This window comes from Triturus cristatus, chromosome 12 (assembly GCF_964204655.1).
Source record: "Triturus cristatus chromosome 12, aTriCri1.1, whole genome shotgun sequence".
Lineage (NCBI taxonomy): Eukaryota > Metazoa > Chordata > Amphibia > Caudata > Salamandridae > Triturus > Triturus cristatus.
Genome location: NC_140595.1, coordinates 680169816 through 680183602, shown reverse-complemented (window position 1 = coordinate 680183602; position 13787 = coordinate 680169816). Strand labels below are relative to the sequence as shown.

The following is a 13787-nucleotide window of genomic DNA, read 5'->3' as shown; positions in this document are numbered from 1 at the left end:
ATCCCAATGCAGGGTGTAATGGAGCTTTATATCAGATGTACACATTATACATTGACAATAAATCTAAATGTGTGTGTGGAATGTGTTACATAAGACAGTGAGAGTTACAAGGCCACATGTCCTCCATAGCTCACTGTGCTTGCTACATTAGACGAATTACAATTTATGAACAGCAAATAACAAAAGGATCTCTATGTTAAAAGCAGTAAGCCACTTATCCATTTACATAAAATAAAAATCTGTCATCTGCGTGTTACATAATGTGCTTTGCAGGAGACGTATTTACCATCTGTGCTGCTCTGATTCAAAACTGGGACTAAACAAAACACAGATCTCTCCAGCAAATACCTGAACCTCCAGAGTTATCTTGCCATTAATATTAGTCCCTGAGATCTAGTTGGCACTCGGAGATCTCTGCAGCAGCTGCCTTAACCCCATCAGATATTTTCAAGTGCAGACTTTGCAACCAATTAAGCAGAACAGATTTCCTGCCACATTTCTGATTGTTGGTGATTTCTTTATGGCAGGGTATTAAAAAGTGAATGTATCAGTTGAAGCCCAGATTTTGCTTCGGAGTTACGTCACTTTTTTGGCACAACCCGACACATTGCGTCACTTTTTTGGCACAACCCAACACAAAATTGTAATGTGCTCAAATATACAGCTGATAAAACTTCTAAAAATATGTGTGAGGTCTTAAGATCAGAAGTCACTGCTTGTGACGTCGCTTCCTTTGAGTTCATTAGTTGTGATGTCACTGCTTGTCATTCCTCGTGGGATGTCTCATGCCGTGATGTCACGCACAGTGATGTCATGTGCCATGATGTCACTTGCACACTGCCTAACTAGGTTAGTCTCCCCAGTTCTTTCTGTAGGACTTGTGCCCTAGTGTGAAAGGTGTAGGTCTCCTCACTGTGAGTGAGGCCTTTCAGTCCTACCCCATTGGATGGATCTCACAGGTCATTCACAGGCCAAAGGCAGAACCTGAACTCCCTCAAAATGAACAACAATTTCTCAGCTACAGATCTTCCAAACAACTTTGAGTCTGCTTACAATAAAAAGCATTTGCACACAGGTACTTGTCGAAGTACATTTTTGTCTGGATAGCCATGGATTTATACATTTCTTTCCGCACCTTTGCATCCCTGTTGTAGCAGCCTCGGCATATTCATCAATGCCTTTAGAACGGCAGGGCACGGGCCATTCCGCGTGCGGAGTTTTCATTGGTTCCGAAAATAGAGTTCCTTCGTTGTGTAAAGAGTGCAGAGGGTGCGCTCGTGCGGTGTTTTTCCCAGGGTGGCTGACTGGCTGTCAAGGTAGCTTGCAGTCACACCGTGTGTAACTCGGGGAACTGCATAGTTTCCTACCTTATGACTCATTGTGAGAAGCACACACCTTTGCACTTTGCACCATGTACGCAAGGTGTAAACGAACACATATAAATGGTCCTGTGCAGGCGTGTTAGGATATTGTTCTGTGAAGAGCCATGTTCAGCACGTGAAATATACACCTTGCTTTCTATAGGGACCCGGAACGCGTGCCCTAATTCTATAGCGCGATTTGTGGCAAGCGCGCCTGCCCTGGAGCCTGTGAGATTTCCAGAGGATGAGAGGTCTGTTCACTCAGGCTAATCCTACCGTGTCTGTCAATCACCCTCAGGCAAGAGATAGCCACGAAGGGGCGGAGCCACACACCATGGAAAACAAAACGTCCCGATGAGGAGGTGGGGCGGGGGGTGGCCTATGGTATTTAACCAGAGCCTGCTAGCATCACACATGCTAAACTTTGGTGACAATACCGTGCGGCTGTGTCCCAGTCCTTGCAGGGCTGCAGCCGCGTTTCCTGGGTGTGGGGCACGCTGCCAGCAGCACCTGCTGTGCACTCTCCTGTGGAGGTGACCCTGCGCGTGGCATGTCCCTCTTGGAGATCCTGGGGCTGCTCTGTGTGGGCTTGAGTGCAGCCTGCGGATGCTGGGTGCTGCTCAGGCTCCGCGGGAGGAAGGTTCAGGTGCAGGGGAGGGCTGCGTGCTCCCTGCTCCTGATAGCAGCGCTCTCTGCCTGCTCACTGCCGGCTGCTGCGGGGCTGCCTCTCTTCTGCGGGGCATGCCTGCTCTCAGCGCTCTGCGTGCCCTTGCAGGACATGCTACCGGCACAAGGGAAGGCGGTGCTCATCACAGGTAAGACGCCTGAAATCTGACCACGTTGGTTTGTTTGGAACGCATTAGTTTCCTGCAAATAGGTACACTTTTTTTTTTTTTACATTTATGCTTTACTAATGTTCCAGAAGTTTGAATTTATAGACACTGCAGTTTCATATCTCGGGTTTTAGGGGTGCAGGGGCGTACCTATGTCACAGATTCTGTCACATAGTTATTTGACAGCACTGACCGCCGCTCGCCACCTGGTAATGTTGTTTGTTACTACCAGCGTGCGCTGATACTCGCCTCGCGCGAGTACCATTTCTAGAATCAGAGCGCTGGTTTTCATTGCTGTCGCCTGGGTTTGCCAAAAACTGCTTTAATTGCAATCCGCAGATAGAATCTAATTACCCGTAATTAAATCTGGATTGACAAGCGTCGAGGTTGGGCACACCTTTTTTTCTAACTCTCTTACATTGGCAGGTCTGTGGCCAGATCATATTCAGACTTCATTTGCATGGATGGCTTCATGCCACGAGGACACCGCATCTTTCATGCATCGCATCTAGATGTTTTGGGTCATATGTCTTAGACTTGTTCAGTGAGACAAACCCACGTGATAAACTATGATCTTGTACAATGGTAGGGTCCTGTACTACCTACCACAAGTCCCAGCATGCTTGCTGCTGTGGGCTAAACAAAACAAGCATTGGCAACACCAATAGGTCTCATTTTCAGAAACTATTGGCTTTGCCAATGGTTTTTAGCGATGCTGTGCAGCATGGCTAAAGAAGTAGAAGAATATTAAAGGTTGAGAGACGGCCACCTGCATCATTTCTTAGGTATACTTCTGCAAAAATGACATGGGTGTTAAAAAAAAAAACAATTGATCTGAATTTTATCTGTAAAGGAAAGAAAAAAAATGGGCGGAAGTGAGTGGTGCAGAAGCAAATAGGAGGAGAAAGCAACATGGAACACTGGGTGGGGGTTTAAAGCAGCATGGGAGTGAGGGTGGGGGGAAGCAACACAGAGGGTTGGGGGAACAACATGGAGAGTGCAGGTAGGGGCAGAGAAAAACAGACCGGTGAGAGAGGGATCATTGTGGCATGCCAGTGAAAAGCAAACCAGCAAGACGGGGCAATATGGAGTTGGGAGGGGTGAAATACAGGATTGAGAAAACATCATGGGGAAGCACACCCTTAAGGGTGAGCGCATCACAGAGGAGGCATGAGAAAGGCAATCAATGCGCTTGCATGTTTGCTTAAATGTTTGACCATATATGTATCTTTATGTACATCTATATCTGTGTATGTATGTATGTGTATATATATATATATTCACTGAAAAAACAATAGGTTTCAGGGACGTTATAGCTAGTTGGACATTTGACTGATATAAAACCAGAAAAATTTGCCCGTTATAGTTAGTTGAGCTAACTATAACTCATGCACCCGCAATGCACTGGTGATGACGCCACATATTACATCACTCATGACATGGTCAGTGACATCACTGATGGCATCTCAAATGACATCACTGATGACATCACTGAGGACATCATCCAGTGAATGTGTGTTTCTGTAAAGTTTAAATATTTTTCATATATATCTATGCCAAGGTGTATTGAAGAAAGAGTGAATTTACAAGTCCCTGAATGGATTATTTAGTAGGTGTGTGCCTGACTGTATAACTGAGTGATTGAACATGTGTTACTTAATGTATGGGTTAGTGACTAAACTGTCTAAAAGTCTGTATTAGTGTCTAAGTTAGTGTATAAGCGGCTGCATGGGTTGGTGAGTAGCTACATGAGTGTCTATATGGGTTATTTATTTGTTGTCTGAGTATCTGTATGAATGCCTGAGTGTCTGTGTTTGTGACTCTGTGCATACATGTCTGAGTGGGTGATTCACTGGTTGTATGGATTCAAAAGTACATCTGGGAAGGGCTGTATGGGTGAGTTAGTATGTGTGTGGCTGTGTTGGTGAGTGAATGAATGTCTCACTGGTATATGTGTGATTAACTAGATATGTTTTAAGGCAGTATATGTGAGTGTTGGAGTATATAAATGACTATACATGAGAGTAAGTTATTTGAAGGAGTGGGTGTATAAAAGTGACTGCTTGTATCAGTGATTGTATAAGACAGTAAGTATGTGTTAGTATCTGCATAAATAAGTGATGTGGTGTGTGTATAAATAACACAGTTGGTGTGTATAACTGTATACATGAGTAAATGGGTATGTGATTGATTCTTTGCATGACTGACTAGGTGTGTGAGTAACTCTATGGATGAGTGGCAGACTGTGACTGTATGTATTGGTGTATGAGTGCATATTATAGTACTGTATTGATGAGTAACTGCATGTATAAGTGAGTGGATGTGAGTGTAGCCCTAGGAAATAGTGGGTGGTATGTAATATCTGGCATTGTTGTGTGTATGGTTTCAAAATTAGAAGTCTGTATTTTAGAGTGCATGTATCAAAGTTTATATTAGGCCATCAGTATGTGCATCAGATTATCAGGTGGATGATGTGATCAGTGATGTCATCAGTGATGTCATTTGAGATGTCATGAGTGATGTCATAAGTGATGTCACTGACCATGTCATGAATGATGTAATATGTGATGTCATCACCAGTGCATTGCGGGCGCGCAAGTTATAGTTAGCTCAACTAAATATAACGGGCAAATTTCTCTGGTTTTGTATGAGTCAAAGTCCCTGAAACCTATGGTTTTTTCAGGGAATTTCTAAGGTTTTTAAAATGCTAATTCCTAACTATAACGTCAGTAAAACCTATGCTTTTTTCAGTGAATTTCTAAGGCTATTTAAATCCTAATTCTTAACTATAACGTCTGTAAAACCTATGGTTTTTTCAGTGAATTTCAAAGGTTTTTTTAAATATTACTTTCATATTTTAATATTTATAAAACCTATATTTTTTGTAATATTTTGGAACTCTATTATCCTTTTTTGTTTTTAATTTGAAAAATATGTCATGTTTTATATCTCCCCAAAAAGTATGTATGTTGTTTTTTTTTTGTTTGAGAAAACTGCAGTCCCGTACCAGTAGTGTACCAAGCTCCATCAGCACACCAATCCTATCTGCCATATTGCTAAACTCGTAAAGGATGCGCATTTCGTATCTGACGGGTTCGTGGCAGCGCGCCCTGTGTAACATCATATACGTATGTGGTCGCACCAGCTGCTACTTTGGTATGCGACGGGTACGCAGTACCAAGCTGCGCCTTACATCATGTACATATGGGGTCACGCCCACTGCGTGTTGTGTATGCGACGAGTGCATGCTGCCAGGCCCTGTGTTACGTCATACACGTATGGTGTCGTGCCGGGAACACAATTCCGTCATTTTTTTTTTGTCTCAAAACTATATCTAAATAAGTTTAAAGTGTATATGAGAACAAGCGATTATCTTTATATATTTCTAACTCTAATAAACTTATATTATGGTACTATTTTCTCAAAATCCATCGGTGCGGCCACATTGCGCGCTCGCTGCACGATTGCCATGTGACCTTAAAAAAAAGTATTTGATTGGTTCATAACATTTCCCATTGTAACAGTTGGAGGACCCCACCCATTTTCGCCACTCTCTCTACAGCATTTGATGAGAGACTCCTCTTCTGCTTACAGAGCTTTTTTGAAAACTTTTTGCTATGTACACATATCTGACAGTACACACAACATGCAACTATCATCTTCATCAATATTCATGCTCTGTAAAGCAGCCTTCCACCTGTGATAGCCATGCATCTAAAAGCTACATAACAGAACTTTTCCCCACTGCCAGAGGTAACATGGTTGCATACGCTGTCCACAGCACAATGTAATGTGGTACGGCCCAGGGGCAGTATCATGCATACATAATGAACACACGGACACAGATAGATAGTGGAAGTGGGTATGGGCACGTGCGCTCGACTCCGTTTTATTACCAGGGTTACATATCCAGTGACGTCTGTGCTGGATGATTGTGGGGTGAGTGTAAAGCAGCCCTCAGGGAATAGTTGCTGCTAGCATCAACTAAAACAGTAATCATTGGATCACACACAGAGATTCAATAATAAAAGGATCAATAGTTTGTGCTGCAGTAAGGTATGGACACTAGATGTGAAATAATACAGAAAAGATTCTATCGTAAAACAACCATAACTTGTGGTATACTAAGATACAGTCAGTAGATCTGAAATAATACACAAATAGATTGTATCATAAAGGGTCCATCAGGTCTAGTGCACTTAGATAGCCACATCAAAAGCATTCAGCATGTGCACAGCCAGTGATGATGCGTGCTGCAGGCGGGTCGTACTAGGAGCAATGTCTGTTGCCTACAACACTACATCATCTGCAATAGCCACTCGATCTAAATTGTAAACACTGATGTCTGCAGTGTAGGCCAGAGAGCTGTCAGCAAGGGCCCACAGCCAAGTGGCGTTGACTTGAGCTGCCCAGCTTGCCGTACGCGAAGCAACAAAAACTGCGTGCGGACCCTGTGATGATGCGTATGCGTGGTGCGGACAGAGCGCACTGGAGCAATGTCTTTTGCATACAGGACTGCGCAATCTACAATAGCGACTCGATCTGAATTGTGAACACTGCTGTCTGCAGTGTAAATTGAAGGCAGTAGTGAGCACAGTCTTCCATGAATACTTTTTCTCACTTCCTCTTCACAAAATACAACAACATAAATTACACAAAACTCTGCAATAAATAAATCAAAACAATTCGAATTGTGATCTCTGCTGTCCACTGTGTACACTGTTATTCAGTGTCCTTTACCACTACCAAGAAGAATTTGGTCATTGTACTAGACCTATAAGTCATCTTAAAAAACTTCTTCAAGCAAGTATACTAAAAGGCTATTGTGTATATTTCAATAGACGTTGTAGTTAGTAGCCTACTGGATTCTGTAATTAAACAATCACCACTCCATCAGAATTGTGAGCCCTGCTGACCGCACTGTAGGCCAGAGGCAGTTGTCATTAACGCCTCACAGCCACGTGCCGTTGGATTCGGAAGCACGCAGGTGGTTGCACCTGAACGGAGTGGGTACACAGAAATCATCACAAACTTTAACTTCTGACATCCTCAGTCACAGAATCAAGACCCAGTTTCACTGTTCCGACCTGCTGTACCACGGTGTACTCCATCGACTGCAGTCAACCAAGCCCAATAATCACGTGCCTCAGATAGCTACGGAAGCCTAGAGTCTGATGCACCTCAACGGAGGGAGTTCTGTCAAAACCAAGCAGCAAGTAATATTGGACATCTTCCATTTTGGGATCAAGACACCGTTCCACTGTTGGAACCTAGAGTTGCTTGCACCTGGTCGAAGGGAGTACCTTCATCTCCACTCTCAGATACAGTTCTAACATCATGCATTGTGGGATCAAGACCCCGTTCCACTGTTCGGACCTGCTGTACCGCGGTGTACTCCACCGACTGGTGTCAACCAAGCACAATAATCACGTGCCTCAGATAGCTACGGAAGCACAGAGTCTGATGCACGTCAACGCAGGGACTTCTGTGAAAATTCACAAGCAGCGGGTAATAAAGGACATCATCCATTGTGGGATCAAAACACCGTTCCACTGTTGGGACCTAGAGTTGCTTGCACCTGGTCGAAGGGAGTACCTTCATCTCCACTCTCAGATGCAGTTCTAACATCGTCCATTGTGGGATCAAGACACCGTTCCACTGTTGGGACCTAGAGTTGGTTGCAGCTGGTCGAAGGGAGTACCTTCATCTCCGCTCTCAAATATAGTTCTAACATCTTCCATTGTGGGATCAAGACACCGTTCCACTGTTGGTACCTCTTCGACTACTGTGTTAGTAGTATACAGAGCACTTCACGGTGCTGGGCCTCAGGCTGGGAGCTGTCTGCCTGTGTCACGGTAGCCAGCGTTGATCTCAGGAGCCTTCCCAGCTCGCAGACCTCGGCCCAAAAGCTTCCGCCGGCACGTGGTGGGCCCTCTTTCACATGCGACGGTGTCGAAAGGTGAACTGTGGGACATATGTGCGTTGCAGCGGCCATGGCGGTTTCTGGGTAGCAGCAGGCTGAGATTATTATTCCCACAGCCACCTTCGATCACGGCGTCAGCCTCGTAGCGGTGTAAGCTGCGCAGACCTGACAGACATGTTCACCATTCCGGAAGAGAACCACACCCAGAGAAACGTGCCTTTTATTCATACCCCTATGCTAGCCTTGCGTACGCCAAGCCAGCCCACAACGCTAAAGATTTGGGGGGGGAGGGGGCACGCACGCGCTATGTTTTCGTAATCTTCCCTACTGACTGTACTATCATGATTGCGTCCACTGTCGACTTCACTCAATAGACCATCAGTGTATGTTGACATGTAAATGTCTGTGCTCCGCATACTCAAGTCTCTCTGGCACATCCCCTCAACACTTTGCATTGTATACTTTTATAATCGAGAATCACATGCCACCTTTGCACATACTTTGCTCTCATCTCTCCCCGCATTCTGCATTGTGTGGCAGAGGTTCCATGCCATGTTTGGTTTGTGTACATGGCTAACCACTGTTCCCACCGTACAGAAGTACAGACGTTTTTCTCACAGGTGAAAAGTGCGACCACAATGGCAGTCATCCATTACTATGCAAGAATGTCCAACACCACGACGCTTCTAAGCTTACAGCCCCCAATCTTGCATGCTTTCTTAAAAGCACGTTAACTCCCACAATCAGACCAACATTCACACAGCTTTCTAACGGCAGTTATCTGCTTCTTAATAACATGGACTGCTACGCAATGTGAGCTGCCATACCGTATGTCCTTACTGTTTCAAACCGGATAACTTCCTCTGGTGATCTCTATTCCCACCCACACAAAGTAACTCCCAAAGTTCAACTTGGCCTTCAATACCTACTTTGAAAACAGATTTTATTAAACGGAGCACACTGAAAGCGCTTTTGTTTCAAACAGAAGTGTCCCTCACTTCTCCAAAAGTACTTTATCGACTGAAGATAGCACAAACTTCAAGTAAAATACACTCCCTTTTAAATACAAACCTCCCATTACACTTTGTGAATTGTTACACAATTTTCAACACATCTGACATTTAAGGTCTGGCACACATTTTTAACATTGTCTCCTCCGGCCTTCTTACAGGCTTTCAAATTGTCTTTAGTCTAATACCAGACTTCATTCATTCGATCATCTCTGGAATAACAGCAACAGTGCCCATAATTCTCGCTCTGTTTGCGGCCATCCTACTACTATTTTAGCTTGTTAAAAATGGCTACGCTCCCTGTGGTAACAAGCATGTCCGACAGAATACGCCCCTACGCGAAGCTACATCAATACCGTGAAAAAATGGACCAACTTTTCGGCTGCCTGCCTCTATCTATTATCGGAGCCAGCTACAACATGACATTTATTTACACATATACAATCTGCATGCAGCCATCTTTTTATTTCAAAACTTGCCCAATCGACTGGCGAATGGATCTATGCCTTGCCAACATCCCAGCAAACGCTCCCAATATCCAGCAGGTAATGGAGTATCTTGAAAACCATGAACTTGATTATTCGGGCAGTGGAGCAATGGCGGATGCAACGCAAAAAGGTATCCTGGCGGAATGGGATTTCTGCGCATCCGCGAAAGATCTCCTGCAACGTGCGACCTTTGACATCGCAGATTGCCTGCCAATTCAAATTGCTGCTCCAACATTCGAGGAACATTACTGTCCCTTTGAGGATATGAATTGGATCGCTTCGCTTTTCTCACACAATGGCAACAATCACCTCTTGGAACATTACGCATCTCAAGCCGCTGAAGAACTTCCGGACTGCAATCTCCAAGAAATTCACTTTATTCTTGGATTGATTTTTTCCAACTTTTTTGACTTTTTCCTATTAACTTTTTTAATACACTTCAATTGAACTATTTTCATATAATAACTTTCTAAGTATGCTTAGGCATTTGAACTCTGATTTCATTATTGGCCCTTACCTCTCCACACTAACCAGGGATGGATGATGTATGGCCTATGCATATACGCTATTTACTTGCTAAATTAGCCTAAACCCGACATCCATTTTGAAACCATATCTATTCTTTGTACAAACGTCTCTCTGCCTGCCTCTTATCCACGAAGCCCTTTCACACAAATTAGCTCATCCGCAGCCTCTGTTCACAAACAGGCGATCAAGATAAAAAAAAAAATGGCATTGTATTGGAACTGGTAGGCACAGTGTGGTAATCGTATCCTACCTTTATTTTCATTCTACAATTTACAGTCATTCATGTCTAATAGGTATTGTTTATGTCACATGGAACTGTAACATGTAATGTGGAATTGACTGATGCAGGAGCTTAGCGTTGAATACTGCAGAAGCGATTGGAGTTTGCCTCAGCTGGATGCCTTAGCTCTTGCACCAGTGGTTCCATTTATGGCACTTACATAAAGACACTTTTTATATAACTTGCAGACTCCATCGCTTTATCCCACACAGCCACTTTCTTAAACACACCTGATTTCACCATTTGTCTTCTGTGGCATCGCAACATTCTGCATTATATTCTTCACGATTATTTCTTTATTCCTGCTTGCTAAAACACTCCATTCGAGTCTTCAGACCGGTAGAGGTGAGTAGTTTGCTTCCCACTCCCGCTATAGTCTAAACCCATGCTAACACCACTTGCACAGCTATGCTACAGCGGCCAGTATGCTACAGCGCCAGGAGCACATCAGTTTAAAGCAATCAGCTCACGGTTTCATCCACAAGTGTACCGGCACCTCACCTCAGCACCATCTCACTCTGGTCAAAACAGCACTTTTACACAACTAGGGGTGAATACTTCACTTCACACTCCCTGTAGAGCACACCCTAACCACCCCACAGAGCTCACACCGCTATACTCTAAACCCATTCTAACACCACTTGCACAGCTATGCTACAGCGGCCAGTATCCGACAGCGCTCAGAGCAATTCAGTTTACAGCAATCAGCTCACGGTTTCATCCCCGAGTGTACCGGCACCTCACCTCAGCACCATCTCACTCTGGGCAAAACAGCACTTTCACACCGGTAGGGGTGAATACATTGCTTCACATTCCCTGTATAGCACACCCTAACCACCCCACAGACCTCACAGCGCTCCTACCCTCCTCTTTCCTACTCTTTTCACCCTTTTTTCCCCTTACTCGCTTCAACGGAATCACAAAATGGCGGCCAACACTTCCTAGTTGCAACCGCTCGCAGCGCTCACAACCAATAAGCAGCAAGCTCGTGCTCGTAATGCCTCAGCCAATCAGATGGCAGAGTTCCCAAATATCGATATCTGTAAATTTCAATATTTCTCAAAAACTACTTAACGGATTTACACCAAATAAACAAAAGCGTGCTTTCTAGACCAAGACCCTTCCCCCTGCCAAATTTGGGGTAATTCCGTTCACCCGTTCGACCTGTAGCCTTGTCAAAAGTTTCCTATGGAAATTAACATGGAGAAAACATGTTTTAGGAACCCCCTTTTTTCTCGGCCCCCCCTTGATGAATCACCCCCAAACGTCCCACATAGGAGCTGATATGAGCAAAGAATTAGATTGGAATATTTCATGAAGATTCATCAAACAACACCAGAGTTATAAGCATAACATAAAATGCTCTTCCTATGGAAACTTGGTATAACTACCTACTGGCGACCGCCAGTAGGTAATATGTATATATATATATATATATATATATATATATATATATATATATATATATATATATATATATTCACTTAAAAAACCATAGGTTTCACACATGTTATAGTTAGATGGACATTTCCCTCGTAAAAAACCAATGAAATTCCCCCGTTATAGTTAGTGCAGGCAACTATAACTCACGCGACCGCAATCCTCTGCTGATGACGTCAAATATTACATCACTGTATTTAGACACCTATTTACCCATGTCTTCTTCCATTAATCTTTAGCTATACATATATTACAAATATTTATTTTTCAGAAAGACACATATGTAATCAGTGATGTAATATCTGACGTCATCAGCAGAGGATTGCGGTCGCATGAGTTATAGTTGCCTGCACTAACTATAACGGGGGAATTTCATTGTTTTTTTACGAGGGAAATGTCCAGCTAACTATAACATGTGTGAAACCTATGGTTTTTTAAGTGAATTTGCAAGGTTTTTTAAATGCTAATTCCTAACTATAACGTGTGTGAAACCTATGGTTTTTTAAGTGAATTTGTACGGTTTTTTAAATGCTAAGTTATGTATTTATTAATATTTTTTTTTCAGGTTCTTCACCATGCGCGCACCGTGTGCGCACCGTGCGCTTCGCGCACCGTGCGCACGCTGTGGGTGCACCGAGCGCCCATGATGCGTTGTGCGTGCCGTGCGCGCACAGTGCACACACCCTGCGCTTATTCGAAAAAAAAAAATGTTTTTTTCATCCTTCGGGGTCCTTGAGTGACCCCCTGACAAAGGCTAGGGGGTCAGGAACTGTACACCCTGCCCCCTTTTCACGTTCTCCACCTTTGTTTTTCACTGCCTCAGATTGCGAGAGACAAAATGGCGGCCGACACTTCCTGATTTCGACCGATTCGAATGTTTACTGACATCTAACAACCAATCAGAATTGCGCTCACGGTGCGCGGCTATAGATATGTATGTACATTTAACTGCAATTTTCTCAGGAACTACTGAACAGATTGACTCCAGATATGCAAAAGGCACATCCCTGACCTGAGGACTACCTCTTTGCCAAATTTCAAATAATTCTGTTCAGCCGTTCGGGCTGTACCTTGGACTAAAGTTCCCTATGGAAAATTGCATGAGAAAAACGTGTTTTGGGACCCCCCTTTTTTCTCAGCCCCCGCTTGACGAATCCCCCCGAGACTTTCAGGGTAGGAGCGGAGCGGAGCGCCCCACCTATTTTGAAAACTCCGCGAGGATTCATCATTCGGCGCCAAAGTTATTCCAAATAGAATGTTGCGGATTTCCTATGGAAACACGGTCCTAACTATATATATATATATATATATATATATATATATATATATATCTCCAACAGCCTCGTTGTACTTAAAAAGTCTAAAAAATGAGAGTAGACCCAGCATTTGTGCAAGATGTTAATTGCCACCAATTCAGTCCGCTATGACGCGTATCGGCCAGTATACGGCCTTGATCACATGACGAGAAAGGCAATCAATGCGCTTGCATGTTTGCTTAAATGTTTGACCATATATTTAACTTTATGTACATCTTTATCTATGTATGTATATATATATATATATTCACTGAAAAAACCATAGGTTTCACACATGTTATAGTTAGCTGGACATTTTACTGATAAAAAACCAATGAAATTCCCCCGTTATAGTTACTGTAGGCAACTATAACTCACGCGACCGTAATCCTCTGCTGATGCTAATACTGTATTTAGACACTTATTTGCCCATGTCTTCTTCCATTAAATTTTAGCTATACATATATTACAAATATTTTTTTTTCATAAAGACACATATGTCATCAGCAGAGGATTACGGTCGCGTGAGTTATAGTTGCCTACAGTAACTATAACGGGGGAATTTCATTGGTTTTTTATCAGTAAAATGTCCAGCTAACTATAATATGTGTGAAACCTATGGTTTTTTC

General features: G+C 43.4%; 1 protein-coding gene across 1 annotated transcript in view; it reads left to right on the top strand.

Annotated features, from left to right (window-relative positions):
- The first annotated feature begins 1468 nt into the window (after positions 1–1468).
- Positions 1469–13787, top strand: part of HSD17B2 (hydroxysteroid 17-beta dehydrogenase 2) — a 303859-nt gene continuing 291540 nt past the window's right edge. Inside the window, exon 1 of the mRNA XM_085639054.1 lies at positions 1469–2176. Coding sequence (XP_085495180.1) covers positions 1912–2176 — 265 coding nt within the window. The 5' untranslated portion in view covers positions 1469–1911. The remainder of the gene's footprint in view (positions 2177–13787) is intronic.